Raw genomic sequence first — 24,897 nt, forward strand, 5'->3', positions numbered from 1 at the left:
TCTTCAGCTTGGAAACTTGTGCCTGTTACTGAGAAGCTTTTCCCAATAGGATTTTTCTCAGACCTCCTCTTACTCACCTGTGTGAGCAGCCTTGAACTCAGTGTACTGGGTTTTTTCCTGTTATTTATCTCATCCATACCTCTCTGTCACTTTTTGTTGGGGATCTCATGGGCATCAGAAAAGCAAAGGATTCTCCTTTGGTCTGCTGTGGGAGGAAAAACTGTCCTGAGTGCCCCTTTTTTAAGGAAAAGAGATACAGGTGATGCCTAGGAGATTTTTCCCTGCGTCTGATGAAACTAGTGTCAATCTCAAGAATATTTATGGCTGACATGAGTCTGTTTGGTCAATGTTTTTTTTTATTTACAGTGAAGAATGCCAGACCTGAGGGCTCACGTTACGAGCAGTCTGCAGCAGTTTCCAGAGGTGACTCTTGAGGCAGTTGGGGAAGAGGAGAGGAGCCGCAATTCTGTGCTGTGCGGGAAGTTTTCTAGAGGTGAGCATTTTCCTTTAAATTTGGACTTGGTATAAAGTTGTTATTGCCTGGAGGTTACCGGAAGCATCAGGTCATAGTATCAACTGTGCCAGGTCGGTGCTGTTAAGGTGCATCAGGCTTAGCGAGACCAAAAAGGATGCTTCAACGTATGCTAATATTAGAACATTGGTATAGTTAAACTTTGAAGTTATAACAACCTGCACCGATCTTGTGCAATTCAAATAGTTTACTTAAACATGCTGAGTCAGTGAGCCCTCCTCAATTTTTAATTCCATAAGAAAGCATTTTCAAAAAGGGAATAGTGGTGTTTTGGGCGGTATTTCTTTTCAGTGGCTCAAGCTCTATGACCATCGTAACATCGCGTGCAGAAATAGTTCTTCTAGGCTGTTACAGAGGCACCCCCCCTGCTTTTTCTTTTCTAGTCTGAATAAAAACAGAAGGAAGAGGATAACGCTGTTAAGCGCTGCAGCCATATTTCCAAAGTATCTACTAGGATGCAGATGAGTACCCCGGGAGAGCCGCTGAAAGCGGCTAAGCAGATTAGGTAGTGGACTTTGCAGGTGATCTGAAAGCAGAGCTGGGTGCCTGTCTGGATGTCTAGGATTCTGTTAAGAGCAGGTAGAATCTATGTACCTGACTGTAAAGGCTGTAATTGAGGCAACACTTCCTTGGAGCTTGAAGTAGTTCAGTGAAACAAAACACGTTGAATTCTTCGTGTGACCAGCACGTGTAAAAGTTTACATTTACTCATGCGGTGCCCGTTTTAAGAGAATGTCTTGTTGAGGTCCAAATCCCTGCCCAAAGTAGGCCTGTGTCAAGGACAATTAATCAACAAGGAATGAATTGGCTTAGATTTGTTATGTGGGAAGCCCGCCTGAAGATTTGCATTCCCATATGCATTTTGATGATTTCTAGCCAAACCAAGCCGAATGTGGTCTAAAGACTCTAGGTCAAGATATTGTAATCTTTATCCCAAACAATCCAGATTCTTCAGTGCAGGAATGACAGGTACAAATGCAAAAGAATAAATAAGGCTGTTAATTTTAAGAGGTATGGCTTGAGGATTTCAGTGGGTGATTTAAGGAAGTGACCAGAACGAGGTAAGTCGGTCTTCCTCTGTTAGGTTCTTTTAGGGAAGGAAAGGGGCAGCGACTGTGATTTTTCAGTTGTTTTCAGTCTTCTCTTGGACATTTGCTTTAGCCAGCTTTCTTTTCTCTTCCAGGGAGGAATGGCCTAGCGTGGTTGGCGCGTGGTCCTCAGCTTGAGGTAGTGAACTCTGTGACAGCAGAGCGGCTCTCTGCGCACCGTTTCAGTGGAGTAAAGAAACAGCCTCCCACTGTTCGTGTGGTGAAGGAGTTTTCCTGGCAGAAGAGAACGGGACTACTGGTTGGGTTGGAAGAAGCAGAGGGAAGTGTTCTCTGTCTGTATGACCTTGGAACATCACGAGTGGTGAAATCGGTTGTTCTTCCTGGAACGGTACGTACTTTTTAATTGGAGAAGCGAAGCTTTTATGTTATTAGGTGCTGCATGACCCTGTCTCAGGACAAGCTTTGGAGCGCCTCTTTGTAGGGGGTATTTCTTGTCTAGTGCATTAACGTACTGTCACTTGAGAGTATCCAGCTGAGAGAGCCTTGAGGTAAAATCTTGGGCACAATGGTACTGTTATCTTTTGAGTTTAGGGATAGTAAACCAAGTTTTCTAGTTTCATCATAGAGCACAAAGTTACCTGATTCTCCACTTCCACAAAAGGGCATTGAAAAATACCTTTTGTTTGGCACGAGTGAAAAAATAAATCACTACCCCTTAACAGGTCTGTAACAGAAATTTCTGAAATGCTTTTTTCTGTCAGAATGAAATTTCTGTCAGGAATTCCGTCTTTCAAAGATCTCGGTCTTCCATAGTTGTGCTGTAAATGACTTGGACCCTTTCCCATGAATCTCAGCCTAGCAAGCAGGTGACTTTAGAGCAGACCACAGTTTCTGTTTTGCTTGTTTGTAATGCTACAGTGTGCTTACTCGTCTCAAGCACTTGTATTGCGGTACTTTCTAAAGCGAAGAGTTGGGTTGGTGCTCCACTGGGTGCGTTTGCCTACCGTCTGGGTAAATCTGAGAGTTGTAGCTGGAAAGACAAGTTGTGTGCTGGCATAGGCGTATAATCAATAAGTAATTATGTGTGTGAAAAAGGATGTAGCTTTATTAAGTTTTATTTCTGAAATCTAAGCAAGCTGGGAAGAAGAACAGGAAAGGGGAAGAAGGAACATGTCATGTATTGAGTCTGTGTCTACAGAAGTGTTTTGAAACCAAATAGAGTTATAAGTCTCAGTTGTATCAGGGAGTCTTTCCATACCACAAAAAGAGTGGTTGAGGAGAAAATATGACGAAGCCTTGGGGGGACAAGTTGGCTGTTGTGTGATGAAGGTTGTGAATTTGGGAATAAAGCCAAAGCTTATCTGAGTTTCTGCTCTTATGGCCTGAATGCTCTTGATTACAAACCTGTCTGGTCTGTTGCTTTCATTTCGCTTCCTATCTTTTTGCTCTGAGGTTAGGTGAGCATAGGCAGGACACAGGTGTTGCTGGTTGGACTGTTGACTTCTGTGGACGACAAAGTTATCCAGGTTAACAGCAACTTCAAGTAATTCCGGACCGAGGTGTCAAGCCATGAGTGTATTAATACAGGGTATGTGTAGTGACTGTATGACTGTCTTTTAGTGGAAGAGTAGGTGTGTAGTTGCTCAGAGAGAAAAGGAATGACTTAGAAAACGGAACTTATAAGCTTAGAAAGAATTTTGGCTTTTTTTTTTTTTGTCATGGCAACAGCTCTTTTTACCCTCTGGATGATATACATGTGAAATGCAGCAGAAAACTGAAAATGTTAAAGGAGTCTTATTGGAATTGGTTTCTAGTAAAAGCAACTCTGAATTAAAAACATTAGTTCTGTTAAATGGGTTTATAATGGTTGTATGTTTCAGAAGTATGGAATGGTAATTTCCCAAGTTTTCCTGGTTTGTATGAGGCAGAGGGGTAGCATTTGGATCCTGTGAGCTGAGAAAAGTTTTCTGAGTTCATTCCCAGAATGAGTCGGCATTAGTCTAGGAGCATATGAAAAGCCTGTGCAGAGCGCAGTGGAAAACTAGGCCATTTCAGGAGCTTCTAGGTGGTAAATGGCAGTGTTAAAATCAGGAAACGTTGTTGGAAGACCGTATGTACAAATGGAGAAGATTCATTTGGAGCCAGTTGAACAACGGAAACAATCTTAGAAGAGCAAGAAGTTGGAAGCGACACTTGAACTTTGGCTAATTGTGCAGCAAGCTGTGTAGCGTATTTCTGCTTCCCTCATAACAGTCCTCAAGACTTGGAGCAGCAAGAATTGGAACAATCAAAGCGCTTGCGATAGTCCTTCGAGTAGGAGAGAAGACTGGAAATTTGATTTGATTTAGAGGGAATCTGAAACAGGAAATGACAGTGGTCTAAATTGCTCCGGGTGCTTCTAAGATTAGAATTCTCGTGAGCAAGATGAAAGGTAAATTGTGGAGCAGGTCGCCAGGCAGAGTAGTGGCAACAAGTGCTTGATAGGGGAGAGGAGAAACCTTTGGGGCTTTGGGGTTTGGTTATTTTTCCCCACCTCTGGGGGTAAAAATAGAAGATAAAAAATGGACTACCTTGTGAAGTTCACTCCCTTGCTTTATTTTCCTGTAACAGTTTGTTGTTGATGTAAAGCTTCCTGTTTGCATTGGGTTGCATTTTGTGAGAGGGCTAAACGATAGCCTGTGTCCTTCTGTTGTATAGCTTCAGTGCAGGAGTCTTCCTGTGCTTGTGCTCTGCTCTGGCAGTGGGTATTGTCCTGGGACGTGTTGCAACACGTGCTGAAAAATCTGTCCTCACCTTGTAATAGAGGTGCATGCCGACTGCTTGGCATGTTAGAGAGCAGCGCGCGCTTCTTCCTTCCATAGTTCATTATTTCTAAGTAGGAAATGGAAGTTGGTAAGCTGTAATAATAGACTGCACCTTTTCAGCTGAAGTTAATTCCGTGAAATAGCTGTAGGAAATACAGTAAAGGGAAGGCAATAAGAGATTTTTGTACAGGGCTGTTTTCTTTTTCTTTTTCCTTGATAGAATCGGAAACCATGCTTTGTTTTTAAGTCTTATGCTCCTGTATTTACTTTCTTGTTTGTGATGTGCCAGTTCTGGCTTCCCTTTTGAATGATTTCGACTTGGGTTGTCAAACAGCTGAAATATTAACTTGTAGTTTTCCTGCAGGTAACTGCTATAGAGCCCATAACGAGTCACGGAGGAGCCAGTGTGAGCACTCAGCACCTTCATCAGAGCCTGCAATGGCTCTTTGGAGTGGCAGCAGTGGCTACAGATGTTGGTCATCTACTTCTGGTTGACCTTTGTTTGGATGATTTGTCTTGCAGTGAGAACGATATCGAAGCATTGGGTAAGCTTCAGTTTTTAAACATGAATTGAGGTGTAAGAAAATGTGTGTCTTTTAAAGAAGCAGTATGCATCCCGCTTTGAAGATACTAGTGTGCAGACATTTGTGAGTACTGACTGCAGGTGGCGGTCTGACATTGTATAGTCCTGAACTGATTAAAGCTAGGAGTGGCTGATTACTCCTTCTAGTGTTATAAATGCCCCCTCCCACCGAGATCGCTGTGTCACTATGGTTCTTGCCAGTGAGGTGTGGGAGTTTTACCATCTGAGTCGGTGCAGCTGCCTGGTAGGAAGTTGTGTCGGAGGTGCCCTATTTCTTGGGAACGTTCTTTGGCTCGTCTTAAGTGACTTGGGGCAAATTCTAGGCTTGTTTTCTAAAAAAAATCCAACTTGTCAAAACCCCTGCATTTGGATGAATGAAATCTCTGATTGGTGTATTCAGATTGCATCCACTGTTTTAACTATTACAACAGTGGCTTCAGGAGTTGGTGTCACTTCAAATAGCTTCACTGTGAGGCCCAAACTCCTGATGTATGGAGTCCAAGAGGAATTTGTCTATGAAGGTTACGCTTCTACTTGATTTTTGCCTACGAGTGAGAATACGTGTCCGATCAGAGAGTTCTTATGTTCTTTGAAGACGTACAAAATGGAAATGGCAAAAAAAGTGCTGCATAAATTGGTATTTTGCCTGGGACGGTCGACTTAGATTATGGGTTTTGTGACGTCAGCGTATAAAATGCACGCTAAATGGCATCACGCATTCCTTGTTTTGTGTGTGTAGATCTGGAAGTTGTCACTAGAAGTCCTGCTCAAGTCCCACAGAGGAGAGAAGCTGTGACCAGAGAAGGGAGACGTCTCTGTGTTTATTTAGAAAATCCTTCCGGAACAGCAGTGTCAACCCTGTGCTACATAAGCAGAAGCAATCAGCTCGCTGTGGGTTTTTCAGACGGCTACCTGTCACTGTGGAACATGAAGACTTTGAAGAGGGAGTAAGTAGGCCTTTACCCTTGGCCACGCCTGGAGGGGCAGCGGTCTCCATTTTTTGCCTAAGGAAGTATGTGAATTTAAAGAGGACTTTTTCAGGGACTGAACCCAGTATGAGTACAATCTTGGAATGTGTAGAAATCCTCTTCTGCAATACCTTTTAAGTCACACCTGCATTAAGTGGATGGCCTTCTCCTGCGTGCACTGGGATTGTTTTCCTTATTGTGCCTGTGGATTGAGGAATTGTAACCCAAAGAAGCATGCTTTCCACGTCAAGCAGCTGGGATGCGATAGAGCCGATTTTTATCAGACAGTCTGTTCTACCAGTAGTATTCAGTGAAACCGTTGTTTCCCTGTGTGCGTATTTTGATGAAACTGATTTGAGGAACTCTTTTTCAGATCCAGTAACTGCACCTAGGGCATACTTTGAAAGGCTGAAGTATGTTAGTGGTGTGATTTTGGTGATGCTAGTCGTTAAAATGTGCAGGAGGAAACAAGTGAGAGACGAAAAATCAGTAGCTGATCTGTGTCTGAAAATATATTCTTTCCTCCACGTCAGCTTTGGCTGAAATCAGAGATTGACCCATTCCGAGGCAACGATGCATGTGAATGAAAGTTTGCTTGCAACACTTGGCGGTGAGAATAAGGGAGGTGTAAATTTATAAGTAAGAAAAATTAAGAGGTGATTTAAGATCTGCCAAAGAGCAATCTCACTTGAAATATTTGGCCAGCTTCAGACAGGGATTCACTTCAGCACGTCTGCAGCGACTCACCAGAAGCTGTTGGATGCATAGCCAGTGGAGGAATAATTAGGTGGCAAGAATGGACTGTGAAGGTACCAATAAGATTCACAAGTCTGGAAGAAAAATGCTTTGTGTAGTCCAAGAAATGAGAAGCTACTTGTGTTTGGCACTGTTTTAAATTTGTTCAGAAGATATGCTGCATCTGAAGTTCAATATTGAAGTAGGCTACAACAGTAGGAGCAATCTTTTGCCTGGCTGCTGAAGTAATCCTTTATGATGTTCCTCCTCCTGAGGCAGAGGAGGACATAAGCCCAGGTTATTGCGTTTGCTGGACAGGAGTTTCCTCACCTCTTGACTGTTGCATATACAGTTGTCTCTTCCTTGACTCACTTGTTTGAGATGGAAGTATGACCTTCTGTACTTTGAGGATAAGCTCGTAAGGTCTTCTTTTCATGGAAGAAGCTGCTACCCTTCTACAAACAGTTAGGGCCGGTAGGCTCACCTTTTCTTTTTTCTTTTTCTTTTTTTCTTTCTTTTTCTTTTTTTTTTTTTTTTTAACGTTGTAGGCACCACTCTCAGCTTGAAGGAGGAAGGATTCCTGTCTATGCTGTCACTTTTCAAGAGCCTGAGAATGATCCTCTCAATTGTTGCTACTTGTGGGCTGTTCAGTCTACACAGGAAAGGTGAATAAACACTTCAGTGTCACTTCAGTGAGCCACTGAATGTTATTTTTTTTTTAATATGTTTGTCGGCATACAGTCGATACAGGTATATTTGTTTTGTTTCTTGAGCTATGCAGGAGATTCGGTCAGGTAGGGAAGGTTTTAAGCTGACAATGCCATTTTTACAGGCTTTAAGAGATGTGAAGAGGGACCCGGTAGTTCCCGCCTTCGGAAAGAAGGCAAAGCAACTGTGGCTGCATTTTTGCGCTTGCATTCTTAAATGATTTCCTTTTGTTTCTTGCTGACTGCTTCACGGTTTGTTTGATGCTCCCAGCATGGTATTAAAATACCATTAAAAGCAGCTGAGGCTGCAGATCTAGAAGACTAAAGGTGCCGATACAACAGCCCGCTGCCCCTAAAGGAGGGCGGTGACAGTATTGGCGATTGCCTTGTGCCAGCTTCGGCAGTCGTGAGCCAGTGAGCCTTCGTGAGCCAGTTCAGCTCACCTGGAGGGAAGGATTCAGCAGAGAAGTCAACGGTTTCCTGCTGGATGACTGCATCACATCGGAATGCGGGAGGGTGCAGTGGGTGCAGGAGAGGGACCGGAACTTTGGTGGGAAGGGAAGGGGAGAAAGATCTCTCTCTCTTTCAGCATCATCTCAGCCGTTCCGAGAGCGACAGTCTTTTTAAGTTTGACTTTAAAGCAGTTGTGATCGAGACCTCTTGGCTGTGAAGAAGTCTATCCAACAAGTTTTAGTCCATGCAACGTATTAAAGCTTTCAAAATGTATGGTTAGCATTTGCCCTTGGAGCTTTTAGTGCCAAAATGTCCTCTTATGTATTTTAGTGGCTAAATGTGGCCAGTTACCGTGTTTTGGGAAGCGGTGTTTTTCTTGTCAGCAAGAGCGTGCTATTAAGAAAACGTCGGTCTAGAACTAATGAAATGATTATGAGGATTATAAAGCATCTTTGTAATCTAATTTCCTCATTGATACCCTTTTCAGCGAAGGTGATGCGCTGAGTTTACATCTGTTGCAGTTAACATTTGGTGACAGAAAGTGCTTGGCATCAGGACAAGTCATGTATGAGGTAAGATGTGCACGCGTGTGAAAAGAAGAGTTATTTTCTGTGGGTGAGCATCAGCTGAGTTCGCAGGGCTAATATTGACCATCAAAATTCAGAGCTGACTGGAAAAAAAGTAGTCTTTTGCTGAGTCTTCTTGGGCCTGGCCTTTGTGCATGCTTTTTGAAAACAAGGCGTACAGTTTTGTGCTGCAGTGTCGTGTGTTGCAACTAGATTCGTCTGCAAAGAGCCCCTATCAATTCAATTCCTGAAGAGGAAGCAGCTTTTACAAATAAAATTATTCTTAAACAGCAAATTGAGGGCATGTAGGAAGAAAAGACAGGGCCTCGAATAGCTTTGTTTAACCAACCTGCAGACTTGAATAAGCTTCCCTCTGTCTCCCTTTCTCCAAAGACGGTCATCTATACCTGTTTCTTCTTTGCTGATCTTTGGGTTTAGTTTCTTGGTTTCCTTTTGAGCTCTGTCAGCTGTACTTCACATGAAATGTACCTACAGCGTCTCTTACGTGTTGATGATCCTGAAAGCTTGTAGCTGTAAAGATAACTTGTTCTTCTCTTTGGCTGGGTTACCTATTGAATCCACTCTCAGAGCCAGCAAAATATGTAAATACAGTAAACAGTGGGATGACTCGTTCAGAAGAGAATACAGCAATGTACAAGCTGGCTCCAAAGGTGGTGCGTTTAAAATGCAGGTGAGGTATCATTATATCTCTGGTATGTAACAGATATAGGGCGCATCTGTGTAATGTAGAATTCTATTCAGTAGTATGCTCGGAAGTCTTCCAAAACCTTTTTGAGGGGAAAGTAATCTTAATTCAGAGCAAGCCTTTCCTCCTATTTTGATCCTTTGTCTTGCATATTCTCAACAGGACAAACCCCAAAAGGTGCATTAGGCCAGGATCTGTACTCTACCGTGGGCACTTTTAGTCCCAGAACACTTCCTTGGAATCACAGCTTGGTCGGTACCACATGACTGTCTGCCTACACGGCTGTCTGAGACAAGTTTCTTTCCATCCTCACTGGCAGAAAAGCGTCTACTTCCATATCGGAGTGTGACCAGTGCATCTCATTTGAAAACTCTCTTCCTGTTTTACTGGTCGATAAAGTCCCTCCTTCATCACTTCCATACAATGGAGTTCCTTAAGTGGGATTTGCTTGCCCCAGTGTGGGAAGTTTCAAATAGACTGCTTTGCTTCAGAAGTTGTCTTAGGCAGGAATTGTTTTGGTATTATTTTGCCCTTTCCCTCTGCGCCCTCTTTGTGGAGGACCGGCTCTTCATATATGAACGAAAGTCTAAATTTCTAGCTCTTAAAATTAGTCTCTGACAGGTTTCTGGAGTTTTAGTACTTTACCTGATGAAACTGTCTTTTGGAGTGGTGGATGTCTCGTTCAGGACAACATCTTTTATTAAAATTGGGTGTAGTGATCATTCATTCTGTACCAAAAATGAGGCTCTTTGCCTATGCTTCACATCAGTTTTTCAAAGAGATGGTTTTCATTTTCCTCATCTCCTCTGCACGTCTGTTATTTTTTTTAGGAGTGAAAACCATAATTTTTTGTAATTATTACTGGTTTTAGACAGCCTTGATATTTATTTGAAACATTTCCTGGAACTATGAAGAGAAAGCTTGCCTCTTCTCAGGTGAATTAGATGTATGTTATGAGATCATATGGGAATGTGTTGTTTCATGCTAATTTAGGAAAGTTTTAGGAAACTTGGGTAGAACGTGGTGTGATCCGTTTCTGGGTTGGCTTTTGTTTGGTGGTGGTGGATTTTTGTTGTTTTTTTGTTTGGTGTCCACAGTACGCCCAGTCTTGCACCGTACAGCAGACAGTTCGAAGCAATGCTGTGTTTGGAAAGACGGTTCATTTTAGTTAATGCTTACTTAGCAACTGGTGGCATCAGGGGTTGAACACAATCCTGCCGGGGTTTCAGTGTATCTCAAAGCAGTTTGCTTACTCTGTAGTGCTTTGTGATCCTAAATGCCTTGGCCACGTGCATCCCATGTCCTCTCTGTTTTCCTCTTTTGCTGTTGGCTGTGCTCGGTGAAGGACCTGAGGGCCATTCACCCATTTCACCCAATTCACCCATTAATCAGTCTCTGACAAGATGAGAAGAGGAGGTGGCAGGAGCTTATGTGGTTTGAAAGAAGATTGTTCCTCAGTAAGAAGTTCTCGTAGTTCCCAGCGAGGGATGTGCGTTCACTCTGGCGATGTGCCTCTAGATCATACCTCTCGACAGAGCTTTAGCTGCTGCGATGGCGTGACTTCTCTGACTTCATCAGTTCTGTGACCAAGACACGGAGGAAAGAGCTTTGTGTGCATGCGTGCTGCGTTATTTCAGATATCTCTTTGTAGATATATATTTAGGTTTATAAAGAAACCTTGACATTGCAAGGAAGTCTGCAAAACACATTTAGATCTGAATGATGTTAGGGAAATGCTAGAGTTTGAAAACGTGCCTGGTCTGTACCGCCAAACTTAGCTGTTGGGGTTTGACACTGAATTCTCTTGCATGTCATTTGTAGTTTCTATTTATTGTCACAAATAAGCTCATGGGAAATATACACGGTAAAATATGCTTATTATATGAGATATAGAGTGTCTTTCATATTTAGCTATAATGTATGTTTTTATCTCAAAATGACCCTTTGTCTCTTCTGTTGTTTCCCCAGGGTTTGAAAAACTGTGACGAGAGGTACACTTTAGATCTCACGGGAGGAGTCTTTCCCTTGAGAGGGCAAATCAGCAGTATTAAACTACTCAGCTGTCAGACCGTAGAAAAATTTCTCAGCCCTGTTGACAGAGAGGATAGCATTATTGAAGGTTTGTTCTGATGCCTGTGTTTGATTATTTTAAAATACGTGGGTTTGGAATGTAAGCAATGGATGCTGTTCTGGCCACAGGGTCTGAAAGCCTTAAATATCTGTACAGACTGGATTGTTGGGATTATTGAAAAAGACAAACCGTGTGCTTAAGTTATGTGAGACTTCTTTAAGGTAAAAACTAGGTGAGTTTTCACGCTTGCTGACATGCTCTAGCGATGTATGGTGGGGTCATCTGTATACTGCTGGTCAGGCATTTTATTCCTTCAGCTGTCACCTTTGAACAATAAGATCATTCTCTCCACTGCTTTGGAATGTTATAATCTGAATCTCTTTTTGCCCTGTTCAAACCTGTTTGTGTGTCTACTTCCAGATGGTAGTCCCTCACAGGTGGTGTTCCCCAGGGCTCAGTACTGGGGCCTGATGTCTTTAATACCTACCTTTATTAATGATCTGGACAGGGGAATGGAGCGCACCCTCAAGAATTTTTCAGAGGACACCAAGCTGAGTGGGAGCCTTGATCCGCTTGAGGGTAGGAAGGCTCCACAGAGGGATGTGGACAGGCTGGCTGGCTGGACTGAGGCCAACGGTCTGAGGTCCAACAAAGGCCAAGTGCCAGATCCTACGCTTGTGTCATAACAACCCCATGCAACAGTACAAGCTTGGGGAAGAAGTTCTCAGGATCACAGCCATCGAGGGGAGAGAGAGCACTTCACAGCAAAGTTTCTAATTGATATCGAATGTGATGTTCGTTGTATGAAATCGACTTGTTGGCCAGGTCGGGTCAAGTGCCCGGGTGTCGCTCCTCTATGATTCTAAGAGTGGCTGGAAAGCTGCCTGGTGGAAAAGGACCTGGGGGTGCTGGTCGACAGGCATCTGAATAGGAGCCGACAGTGTGCCCAGGTGGCCAAGAAGAGCAATAGCATCCTGGCATGTCTTAGAAATAGTGTGACCGGCAGGAGTCGGGAAGGGATTGTCCTGCTGTACTCGGCACTGGTGAGGCCACAGCTTGAAGACCGTGTTCAGTTTTGGGCCCCTCCCTGGAAGAAAGACCTTGAGGTGCTGGAGCATGTCCAAAGAAGGGCAATGAAGCTGGTGAGAGGTGTAGAGCACAAGTCTTGCGATGAGCGGCTGAGGGAACCGGGGTTGTTTAGCCTGCAGAAAAGAAGGCTGAGGGGAGAGCTTCTTGCTCTCTTCAGCTACCTGAAAGGAGGCTGTAGTGAGGTGGGGGTCAGTCTCTTGTCCCAAGTAACAGGATGAGAGGAAATGAGCTCAAGTTGTGCCAGGTCTGGTTTAGAATGAGTATTAGAAACAAATTCTTCACGGGAAAGGTTGTAAAGCGTTGGAACAGGCTGCCCAGGGAAATGGTTGAGTCACCATCCCTGGAGGTATGTAAGAGACCTGTCGCTGTTAGGTTAATGGTTGGACTCAACGATCTTAAGGGGCTTTGATCTTAAGGGTCTTCATCTGAAATGCCTTTGGATTAAGAGAACTGGTGTTGTGTGTGTAAGTGTGGAGGTGTGAATGTTGTGAATAGTTTATGTTAAAATCTCTATTCCAATTTCTGGTTTGTCAGGGTTTATTTGTTTATTTGGTGTGATAATTGTGGTCTTTCGTTCGGAATATGCATGGAAAGGAGCTATTCTTAAAACTCGTCATTGAGTCAAAGCTGGAAATGAATAATGCCAGCTGTGTGAGACAAGCATATACGATCGAAAAGTGGTGTTTTAAAAATATCGGATCTACCCTATTTTCTGCAAATAAAACAATGTCTTCTCTTTTACAGCAATATATCCTGACGTCAGTGTAGCAGTCTTCAGTTGGCAAGTGCAAACATACGGTCAAGGCAAACCATCTACTTATTTGGGCGTATTTGACATTAACAGCTGGTATCATGCTCAAATGCCAGACTCGCTAAGGTAGATTTTTATTAAGTTGCTTTCAATATCCCTGCAAATAATTCATTTGAATGTCGGCGTTTAGCTGACGCCCTTGTTTTCTTTAAGGCCAGAAGAGTTCCTTCATGATTGCCCCTATTTTGCTTTGTGGTCACTGGAGACTGTGACAAGCATGACTTCTCCCGAGCTCCTTTTGGATATTCTGGTACATGAGCGCAGTCTACGTCGGGAAGTTCCTCCTTTTTATCCACCACCGGAGCAGTTTTTTAATCCGAGTGCCTGTACTTTTGGTAGGTATTTCAGTGCTTTTAAGAGCGATAAGCTTAAAATGAGATGCTATTTCTCGGTTCTCTTGTTCATTGTCTGTCACACAAAAACCAAACCCAACCCCCCACACCCCCAACCCAACTCTGATGACGTTGTACTAACGAGGTATTTCCTCTTGTGAAATATATCTGGCAGTCTGCGGAGTTTTGCTGCTTTTGTGACGTAGCCTGTGAAGTGGTGCTGGTTATAGAAGGAAATGACTTGGAACTGAAGCTCAAAGTACTCAGTTCTATCTTTCCAGATACTGCTATGTAAACAATGTAAACTGGTCATAACATAACTGAGAGAGTCTGGAAGGTTGTCAAACGTTTGTTGTTTCTGCAGATGGCACGTGCTTGCTGAACTCCGGAGTTGTTCACATGACTTGCACCAGCTTCCAGAAGGAGGTGACCTTTTATTCTGTCTCTGTTGAGAATGTCACGAGGTGGACATTTTCTAAGCTTTCTGTTGCACTGCTTTCAGTGTCTGAGACCATTTAATGCTCCTCCTGCCCATCCACACGCGTAATTGCAATTGTAGCCTGTCACCAGATTTATGCAAATGCTCATGCTTTAGGTCCGCTCTTGGGACTGTAAAACCACCACGGTCTCCTGTGGAAGCATGATCAGGGATTGGATGTCTAGAAAGGAATGCAATGTTGCTCTAGGAGCAAGAACAGAAATGTTGTGGAAGTCGGGGAAAGCTGTTACTTCTTTACGAGCCATCGGTCAAACTGCCTGCATAGTCTTGAGTTAGAGTTTTTATCCCCGATTAACTTGAAAAAAGGGAGCCAGAATGGAGAAAATGAGAAATTACTTAACTGTTTGAGAAGAACGGAAACTTTTTTTCTCCCAAACTTGGCCCAATTGCAACTTCCGAGCCACTGCCCAGATTGTGACAAATAATGTTGACTTAAGTTTCAGCTCGCTAAATATTTCCAACATGGATCAGCTTCTGCACAAACAAGCATCGAAAGGATCTTCCAAAGCGTGGTTTACAGTTGTGTGTTAGTTTAGCTGCTATAGAATGCATTTTGTGTCAGTGGTCAGGGAAAAAGAAAGGCGTGTGTATCGAGAGAGAAGCTAGAAAATACTTAATCATTGCAAGGGCTGCTCTTTTGTTTCACGGGATTTTTAAAATAAACTGTAACTGTTAGTTTGGCTGCCGTCTTTAAGACTCGGCATAGTAACGCTTACTCAGATGGCTAAGCCAAAGCACATTCCTGATGCAGGCTTTCTGACAGTTTAAGGGGACGTTTCTATAATTTCTCTTAGCGGTTACCCAGGCCCTTAGTGACCGACTAACAATGCGGCCTTTATCAGTAGTTTTGGATTGATGTTTCAGACCTTGAATTTTTTGAAGAAATCTGTCCCTTCAATGACTGAAGCCATTGGTGAGAGCTACCACAGGTGTCTGGTAGCTGGCTTGCTGTCTCCAAGACTCGTCGATGTCCAGCCATCCAGTTTGAGCCAGGTGAGCGCATATGAGGGAATCAAGGGGGAGATACAGCCCTCTGGTTTGGCGGGGCTGGAGAGGCTACAAGACATGATAACGTGGTTTTCGTATTATTTGCCAGTTGCCCTGAAATACGAGTGTTGGCTGGAGTTAGCAGAAGAAATAGTATGCTTAGCCGCAAACTATGTGGAGTTTGACTGGGAACAGCCCTAAGAGATTTGTCTTTAGAGACCCGTCTCTTAATTCTGGGCCACAGACATGCACAAGGAAGCGTGCGCTCAGTGCTGGTCACGCGCAACATCAAGCCTCTTTCCCTCAGAGCAACCTTCATCCCCATCAGTTTCTCGAAGCATGAAGTTTAGTGCAGTAGCTGACAATGGGGGTGTCTCGCTGGGATGCGAGCTGTTGCAAACGTCAGCTTGCTGCACTACACACGACCGTTTGCTTCCAAGGAAGAGAGCTGTGGTAAAGGATTACTGGTGTCAGGTGAAAGCAGATCTTCACCTCTGCGGCCTTTGCCTCGTGCTACAGTAGCCCAACGTACTCCTCTTAGACTGCCCTCTTGTTGCTGCAACACCGTCATCACCTTTATCTCATGACGCTCACTGCCTTCTGTCTCCTTTATCCCGCCATAGTGACTTCACCCCCTCTGTCACAGGTTTTCCTTTGGCACCGACCGTTCTCTCTCATCTGAAGAGCTTCATGAGAGATGGAGTCTTTGTGATGAACAGCCCGTCTGTTTTTTAATAGCCTTTGCTGGATTGTGACTGTGCCGTTCGGAGACTTGTTATGCATTTGAGCAGGGATTCCTTTGGAATGTTAGTGAGACAAATTGCAGCAGTAGGGTCGAGAAGCTTGGTTTGCAGTTTTGTTTGCCGCTGTGAATAGCATTTGGTGTGTTTCCTTGCCTGCAACCAGTTTTCAGAAAAAGATGGAAATATCACATGTGTGTTCCACTGTGTAGAAATCCCTTGGAATGTAACGATTTTGCCTAGAAGGGAAAGATACTTTTAAATGTCTTTAAAAAACCCAACTAAACAAAACCCCCAAAAGAGCAAAGTAAAAGTTTGTGGAGGAACCTTTCACCCTTCCTGCACTCCTGATGGCAACCTTACACGCACGGAATGCGTAATGGGGAGTGGCAGAGGATGTTACAGAAAAGAGCTAATTGGAAGTCAGTGCATGAAGCCTGTACTGCAGAGGCATGGATCTAAAGATCAGAATTAGCCTTCAGTAAGTTGAAATGTCAGAGGAAAAGTTACTGTGCTCCTCAGACCAAGGAGCAGTCCAGCCTGTGGCTCAAATTAAGACAAAGAGTGTGGAATGACTCGCATGTCTCCGAATTGACTTTGTGATGTCTGACTGAGTATACAGCTAGAAACAAACATTCACCGTTGATGGTTCAGGTGCTGAAAGTAGGTAAGATTCTCATTTTATTCTGTCTGTTATGTTTAGGAGGAGCAGGTGGAAGCAGTATTGTCAGCTGCTGTCCAGACAGGTTCTGCAGAACTTCTGAGAGGATGCATTAAACGTTGGACATCTGAAGGTAATACTTCTTGCCTTCTTTTAAGGTGACGTATTTTTTGAGTTTGAAATTTTTGATTGATTTCTTTTTTGTTCTCTTTTTTTCTAAAGTTGCCAGAAGTTCTGCAGTAGCCCAATCTGGCAAGATCCTTCCTCGAATTGAAAGGAAGCGGGCTGTTGAGAGAGCCAAGCCTTACCATTTGCCTTCATTGGTATTAAGAGAAGGTAACTTTTAGGAGAGGGAATATAGCGGACAACTCACTGTCACTTTGATTACACAAGGCTGATATGTTTCCCTTCTTGCTTTACAGACTCAAGACCAAAGCCATTATCAACAATAACGAAACAAGCTCATGTGGGAAATGTGTGTAAAAGAGAAAATTTCCTCAGTCACGTATTGGCCAATATCAGAAAATTCTGGGAAGGAAATGAGCAGAAACCCAGTTTCTCCCAACGCGATGGGTAAGCAGCCTTTTGTCACAGTCTTGAGCTACATGTGTGGAGAGAGAGAGAAAAATCCATTTGCATTATGTGAGTGTTTTGGAGGGAAGGTGCACCTGAGTAAAACTTTGGGTTTTTTGCACGTACAATATAGAACACTTGAGAAACTGTCCTTCATAAGGAGTATTTAGAGAGAGAGTTCTGCTATGAAAATCTCACTTATGCAAATACATTTAGATATATGAATATATACACACACACATACATAGCACATTGCCATTATGGTGAATGTGTTTACAGAATTTAAGAGGGCTGACACAAAAACTTTGATTACCACTAAGGTACCGTTGTACAGATTTTGATAGACTTGCTCGTGGGATCGAATAGTAATCTTTTACCGCTTCCTGCCCAGTTGCTGCTTCGTTTCTGTCTTTTTTACATCAACTTAAGCAGAATTCTAATGAGCAGGAAAGAGGCTTGCGGTTGTCCGATGATTTTCCTACGGGTGGCACGGTCAAATAAACTTGAATTCTGGTATGTGTGGACTTCAGGGGAATGGGAGTCAGTTACATTTTCCTTGTAATTCTAGTCCTAGAGCTACAGAACCGCCAGCCACAACATCAACTCCCCGTGATGCAGAGTTGTGCGATGCGTTTGCTGGGACACCAATTACAAAATCTTCACAAAAATGTTCCAGGAATAGTGGATCTAGCATGAATTTTTCCAAAAGGTGTTGCTTCTCGTATGTGGATGGATGGATGTGTGTGTGTAGACTTTCTGTGTTTTCCAAGTGCTTGCATTCCGCTTTGTCTCTGTGAAAGAAAAGGTCAACTTGGGCACACAAGTGAGGGGAGAATGTGAAGTGGTGCCAGTGTTGCAATGTAGATGATATTTCTTCTGGCGTGAGACTGACCTGACTTGCGCAATTTGCAAGGGATTCCTCTCTCCTCAGTGGCAGTGGTTTGGGAAATTAAGCATGAGATGTACCAAAATACTTGAGAAACTAGAAGATGCCTGTAGCTTGTTCTTGGGCCTGATACATCACCTGAACAGGGAGGGTTCACCTGTATTTCTTGTTCCTGGAATGTTTTTGTTATGTGTCGTGTCAGATTTCTTGACCGCAGCGTGATTTTTTTCCCCCCATTTATTTATTACTTTTCATCTTTTAAATTGTGAATCTTCCAGATTGCTGGATTTGGTGGGCCGTCCCGTTCCTTCGTGTTCTCCCGTGCGGGCTTGTAGCTGGCAGTTCCCATGTAGACCACCTACTTCATCTGTGGCATCCAGCCCCTTTGGATCAAATATGTGTGGTCCCATCTCACACAAGAAATTCGCGGGAGCATCAGAGCTGAATGTACCTGAGACTCCTCCTGTGGTTAAGGTTTGTATTTTAAAAAAGCCAGCAACAACAACCGACCACACCAGACGCCGGTAAACTTGGTGTGAAATGAAACCACCAAAGAATTTAACGGAAACACTGTTGCATTCACCTTGTGGAATATTTTCAGTGTGCGCGTGAGTATTGCATATACAGTCCTTTTGGAAGCAGCGCGTTAGGACCAGTCTTGAAGAGGGGAAGCTTAGCTCTAATTAAATTGCCGTGTGCCCATTGTCCCATAGCTTTGGGAAATACACTTCTTTATATTGCATGGAAGAAAGTGAGTTAACACCGGCATGTGGTCAGTACTCATTCAGGAAATCGCCTTGAGGAGAAGTGTATGGATTTCCCCAAGAATGTAGGCAGGAAGCAGCTGAAGTTGAAGGAAATATTCCTTTTCCGCAGGAAGAAATAACTGTTTCTAACAATTTTCCTAAAACTGAGGAAATTAATGTAAGTCAGCTATGTTCCCATTTTCGACAAAACAGAAAAACTCTTTGCAAATGGAGGACAGTCCTGTCTTACTGACAATTGGAAGGCACCCAAAACGGTCTCAGTTTCTTTAGCTGGTGAACGCAAGTTAAAGCCTCATTACATAAGGGCAGTTCTGTTTTTCTCCTATGCGTTTTGTGGACCTCTAACACCGAATAGAACCCGTCAAGACTGGGGCCTTTGAGGGCTGTAGTAGGAAAAACAAAAGTGCCTAAACTATTTTTTAAAATAACCATACATTCGTTTGGTTTGTTAGAACTTAAAAGTTTCTTAGTTGACTTAATAAAAGAAGTCGTTTAATTGTTAAAGACAACACAAAAAGTTGGGGAGTGCAGCTTTTCGATACTGGGGGCCGTTTACCAAATGACAAAATGCTGTGGGAACCAAACTCATTGTCGGAATGATTTAGGTGCTGAGATCGTTTACTCTCTGTTCCTTATTAACATAAACAGAATTCCCCGTAATGAGTTAATTTCAGCATCGAGATACTTCAAGCTACTTAAAAGTCTTTTTTTTTTTTTCTTAAACTACATTTTTTACCATCTGAACTTTGTAAAATATGAATTTTGAAAGGTTGTTCACATGGACTGAAAATTAGAACTAGTGATTCTCCAGTTGTCCCAGGTTCTTCCCCATTGTTTTCACTTCTGCTGGCGCTGATGAGTTCTTCAGAAGACATCCACCATGAATCGTTAGTAACAGTTAGGAGTGAAATGCAAACTGAAGGGAAGGCGTACCACAAATAGATCGGTCTTAAGTAAGAGAAAGTGCTTTTCAGTGTCCCACATTTGAGATGAAGTTAAATGGGCAGTCACTTATTTAGCTGTCTCGGCTTTGGGATTTAGGATGACACTGTAGAGAAGAGGGTTACAGACTTGGGAATACGTAAATCCCTTATGGTGTAGATGGGAAATTTGTGATGGGAAGAAGGCAGCGGGTACATGAGACGGTCACAAAGCTTCTGCAGTCATTCGTGTGGCAGTACGGGGAAGGTTTTTCTGCTTTCGTTATAACTGTTTTGTCCTGATTTAGATGTAAACACCTGCTTTTGGCTCGTCTGCCTTCACTGAATTGAGGACAAAGTAGTCACTGCTCTCTTGTTTGTAGATTTGTAAGCATGAAAGGAAAGCTTATGGCAGACTAGTATGTCTTGAGTTTAGTTGTGAAGCATGGTGTGTTGCTATCATAGGATGCTTTGGCAACTTTGGACAAGGCAGGAGGCAAGAAAACGAGCCGGTTCTATGGAGACTGCTGCAGAGGGGCTTCTTCCTTCTGCCATCGTTGGCTAGCACGATAACGTAGAGGGCTGGGCAAAGGTGCTTACACAGGGGTTAAATTCTCTTGACCATCGGAGTCACTGGAAATAAGTCACAGATACTACTTTTGTTCTCACCATAAAAGCCTGAGTATCTCACTCAGGATCGTCAGATCTGAGGATCTAGAAGGAAAGAATTGCTCCGTTCAGTAAACTAGAAAGCACGAGGTGGAGGTAGTTAAAATATACGTGTTGTCTCGTGTAATCCAAGTGATTCCTGAAAGCGCAGTGTCGAGATGCCGAATGTGATACCTGGCCAGTTTGGCGCAGTGTTGCGGTCACACCTCTCATGACTGAAACTTCAGACGTTGGGGACATTTTGCCCCATTAGGTGCAGAGTCGGTCACTCCGTGTGGGTTAGTAATCGGTCCAGAAGGTACTGCAATGGGATGATTACTGGCAGTTGTGTATGCAGCTTGTATTGTAAAGCCGCTCACTTTGTCCACGAGTGGGGACAAATCGTTACTCGTGAAGAGGAACACCAGAAATGGAGCACTGAATGCTCTCTTCTATCCCTTCAACACATGAACTGTTATCTGTAGCAGAGAGTACCTTATACGTGTCTTAACTTTTTACACCCAGTGGTGATCTGAAAGGAAAAGCAGCATTTCACTGTCCTCGGTTTCATCTAGCTCGACTTGAAGTTAGTCTGTTTGGTAATGAATATTGCCTTAACGGACCTTTTTTAACTTCAGGGGATTGAAGATAGTGCAGCACTGGGAGCATCTCCGTGTCAAGGAATGGGCCAGATTGACACTGCTCATGAGATAGAAACGGCAGTCACTCCCAGAAGAAGTGCAAGAAAACGGAAAAACCTTAAGGTACAATTTGCTGAAAATACAGTCAGGGATGAAGAGGCGCAGCCTAGTGACCAACCTCTCTTAGCTGGGGAAGCAGACCATCCTGGGCAGCTTCAGGATTTAGACCCGGACTTGTCTTGCCAACCTGTCTTTTCGCCCCCTCTTTTGAGGTCGAGGGGAAAAAAATGTGTCTAGCATTTCCCGAATTGTGAAAGAACCAGTAAGCAAACCTCTGGTTGTCTCACGTTCTTGACTTTTGCTCTGTACCGCTTTTTCAAATCATACTTAGCAAGGCCTTGCCTTTTTCCTTGAAAGTATATCGAAAGAGAGCTTGAAATTAATCAGCTAAATGATTTGATTATTTTTTTCCTTCATGGAAACTAGCGACAAAAATCACCGTTGAATCTGTGTAAGTCAAGAATTAGGAAGCGTTGCTTTGCCTTTAACAAAAGGCAGAGTAGCTTTCTTTAAACTTACTTGGTGGGCTACCTCTTAATTGCAGACTTTCAGCTTGTAGGATGGTAGGAGAATTTGAGAGGGAAGGTTTGTTTTTGTGGAGAGAAACTGTCATGCTTTTGGGAATCACTCTGTCATGACTTCTTCATGAAAGAAACATTCATTTGTGTTCTGTAGAAGTGTAAGAACTTGTGCACGAGTAATGTTTTTGTTGCCTTGACACAGGAGCTTCCAACTCAAGAGGAGGAGGATACCAACTCCCGAGAGTCTGTAGGAAAGCCAAAACTCAAGAGAGGGAGAGCTGCAAAATCAAAAATCAAGCAAGCAAGCAAGTATGAAATTCTTTTTGAGCACTTACTTGCATTCCTTTGTCGTGCTAGCGATTCAGCTTTTAGCCACCGAACTGCCTCTTCCTCACTTGGCTCTACAGTTCTGCTCTGACTTTCTGAGCCTGTGCAGCTTGCTGGTCTGCTGGGCACCGTTTTCCCCACTTAGGGGGTTAGTTTTCTAATGGAAACAGAAGAGGGATGGGAGAGAAAAGGGCAAGTGGGCACTACTCTTTGCAACAATGGCACACTCTTCTATCCGTCTGTCTGTCTATCTGCCTATCTAAGGTCTTATTCCACCTTATGAAACCACACTCTTATGGTCTTTAGTTCCCTATAGAATGCAGGAGAAGGTCAGACAACGAGTAAAGAGAACTGCTTGTTTCTGGCCATGTTGTCCGGTTCCCTCTGGAAAACCGTTTGAGGACGGTTGCCTCTTAAAACCTGGGAGGTGGGAGGGGCTCTAAAAGCTCCTGCGAATAGTGACTGAGAATGCTCGGGGCAGTCTGGCAAGGAATGACAGCAGAAGGAAGCTTCTTGATGTACCTTTTCTGCCTTGATCCTGTCTACAAAGAAGGCCATAAATAATTCCTTGGCATTGATTTTGTAACTCCACGGGGTTTCTTTTCCTCTACTAAATACTGTTGGTAATAAAAGAATCAATTTGATACTTCTCTGTCTTTTCAGAACCACAAGCAAAGAAGGCCCTTGGTCACCTCCCCCAGTGGAAACAAGATTCACCTCTCCTTTTGGAAGCGCACTAGCTAGAGCGATGGATCGTCTTGCAAGATTATGCCCAGTGTGCATGTCCGCAGCCAACCAAGTAGTTTAATTCCCCTTCAGAACTTCCTCTCATAGAAGACTGCTCTCAGGGTTGTTAATGCATTATATTTATTTCCTGCCATTTCTTCAGTTCTCATGTAACTGCCCCTAAATAGCTTTGTAGTTGATTTTAGAGGGGGGTGGGAGGGAAGAAGCCACAGGTAGAAGCCAATCCATAGTTTCTCGTGAGTCGTTGCCTTTTAATTCTTATCCATAGTCTTGCTGTTAGAGAACAGGGGTTTTTTGGAGTTAGTTGGTCACCTCCACCAGCGGAAATCAAATTTATCTCTCCGTTTGGAAGTCCAGTGGATGGAACAAAAAGCAAACAGAAAGAAACCGCAGACATGGCAGAGAACACTCTGAAAGAACAAAAAAAGACTGTCTCATTTTCCACAGCCACTTGTGCGCCAGAAGATGCTGTAACTGTTTTTTAAGTTTATAATGAACACCACTGTTTGTAAAGTCATCCAAATGGTGTGGATTAGGAGAAAAGAAAAAAAAATCGTCTAATTTGGAAGAGATCATTTATAGAAATGACTGTAAAATTTCATAAACAAAAGGTCTTCGATAAGTAACTCCATATGGACTTTGATTTCCTCTGTCAATGCAGTTTTCTATTTTATATTAAGACTTCATTCATTTATGTAATATGTAGATACAACTTATTTTAGGAATGTTAAATAAACATGTGTACTTCACAATATGCTTACTGCCTGATAGCTTTTTTAGGGAACAGTGGGTTGGACGGCCTGTATAGGTCAGAAATATTAATGTTGGTTTGCAAGAGTATTTGGAGCCCTCAAAAGTGAGGCCAACAGCTTTTTAAGCTTTTTAAAGTTTGCTTACAAGTCCTGTAACAAGTTGACATTTAAAACATCCAGGTTTAAATTTTCTATGTGATGTTTGACCTTCTGCCACAAATAATTTGGCTCACAATGCAAAATGTTAATTCCTTACATTCACAGTTAGGCTGTACTGTACTGAAGTCAGAACGTAAACAACTGTATTTTAAGCTGTGCAATATTATTTGGTACTTGTCCTAAACTTTGGGAAAGCTGCTCTTCGGTTCCTAAAACTACATCACACCTCAGAGGTTTCCCTATTTTTTACAATTTGTTGTCAGCAAAAAGTCGACTGTGTAGAGGGTGTGCTGCTTACAATAGCATATCAAATTTAAAGGGATACTGCCCACAGACTTTGGAATTTGAGTTCAAGAGTTGATTCTGATACAATATGTAGATGATTTACTAATTGCTGGAAAAACTCAAGAAGATGTTAGAACTGAAAGGATTAAGTTGCTACATTTTCTAAGTCTCCAGGGACTAAAAGTTTCAAGATCTAAATTACAGTTTACAGAAGAAGTAAAATATCTAGAGCACTGGCTTACAAAGGGGCATTAGAAATTAGATCCCAAAAGAGTAAAGGGAATCTTGTCTCTAACAATACCTACTAATAAAAGGCAAATAAGACAATTAGAATTGTTAGGGTACTGTCAACAATGGATAAAAGATTAGAGCAATAAAGTAAAATATTTATATGAACGAAATTAACTAAAAATGAACTAGTAAAGTAGACCTCTGAGGACAAGAGGCGTTGGGAAGAGATAAAAAGAAAATTGATAGAAGCACCTGTCCTCAGCTTACCTGATATCCGTAAACCCTTTCAAATTTTCATCAATGTAGAAAATAGAACAACATATGGGGTTTTGACCCAGGGATGGGCAGGGCAGAGAAAACCTGTAGGATATTATTCTAAAATCTTAGATCCTGTAAGCCAGGGGTGGACCACTTGCCTGCAAGTGGTAGTGGCAACCGCAATATTGATAGAGGAGGTCGGAAAAGTCACCTTAGGAGGTGAACTGAAAGTATATACCCCCCATAACATCCGGGGAGTGTTGCAACAACGAGCTGATAAATGCCTTACTGACAGTCGGTTGTTGACGTATGAGGGAATTCTGATTAACTCCCCTAGATTAGAAATGGAAATGACTTCCATTCAAAATCCAGCCTAATTTTTATATGGGGAGCCCAAAGAAAGACTACTGTCTCCAGTTAATAAATATACAGACCAAAATAAGAGAAGATTTAGAAGAAGAAGAAGAAGAATTAGATGAAAGAGAAAAATTCTTTGTGGATGGCTCCTCATGGGTAGTGGAAGAGAAACAAAAATCAGAATATGCCATCGTGGATAGGTACACTTTTCGAATAATACAGCGGCCAAACTGGACTAATCAAGACACTGAACATAAAACTCATATGGTGGATCTGCGCACCAGAGTTGATCAAGAAATTAAAGAATCTGTTCCTCAAAACAGAATATAAATAAAATTAACCTATAACAGAGGAGGTGGGGGATGTCCGGTGGCTGGGTTACATTCATCAGGCGGTGCTGGGCGGCACGGCGGGAGCCTCCCTTGCTGTGCTGCGAGGCCGGGGCTCCCGGAGCGTGTTTCTGCTCCTGCTG

General features: G+C 42.9%; 1 protein-coding gene across 1 annotated transcript; it reads left to right on the forward strand.

The window, feature by feature from the left end:
- Positions 1–372: 372 nt before the first annotated feature.
- LOC309685541 (protein ELYS-like) lies at positions 373–24,374 on the forward strand (the record flags this gene model as incomplete). Its single annotated transcript, XM_082501289.1, has 13 exons — positions 373–493; positions 1,716–1,969; positions 4,750–4,930; positions 5,708–5,915; positions 7,220–7,336; positions 8,319–8,403; positions 11,072–11,200; positions 13,022–13,140; positions 13,228–13,409; positions 13,771–13,832; positions 14,770–14,898; positions 16,336–16,426; positions 24,364–24,374. The coding sequence occupies 13 exons, from the start codon at positions 373–375 to the stop codon at positions 24,372–24,374; spliced, it is 1,689 nt and encodes a 562-aa protein (XP_082357415.1).
- Positions 24,375–24,897: the final 523 nt, after the last annotated feature.

The sequence above is a fragment of the Vanellus vanellus genome (assembly GCF_965231255.1).
Source record: "Vanellus vanellus genome assembly, contig: HAP1_SCAFFOLD_47, whole genome shotgun sequence".
NCBI classification, from domain to species: domain Eukaryota; kingdom Metazoa; phylum Chordata; class Aves; order Charadriiformes; family Charadriidae; genus Vanellus; species Vanellus vanellus.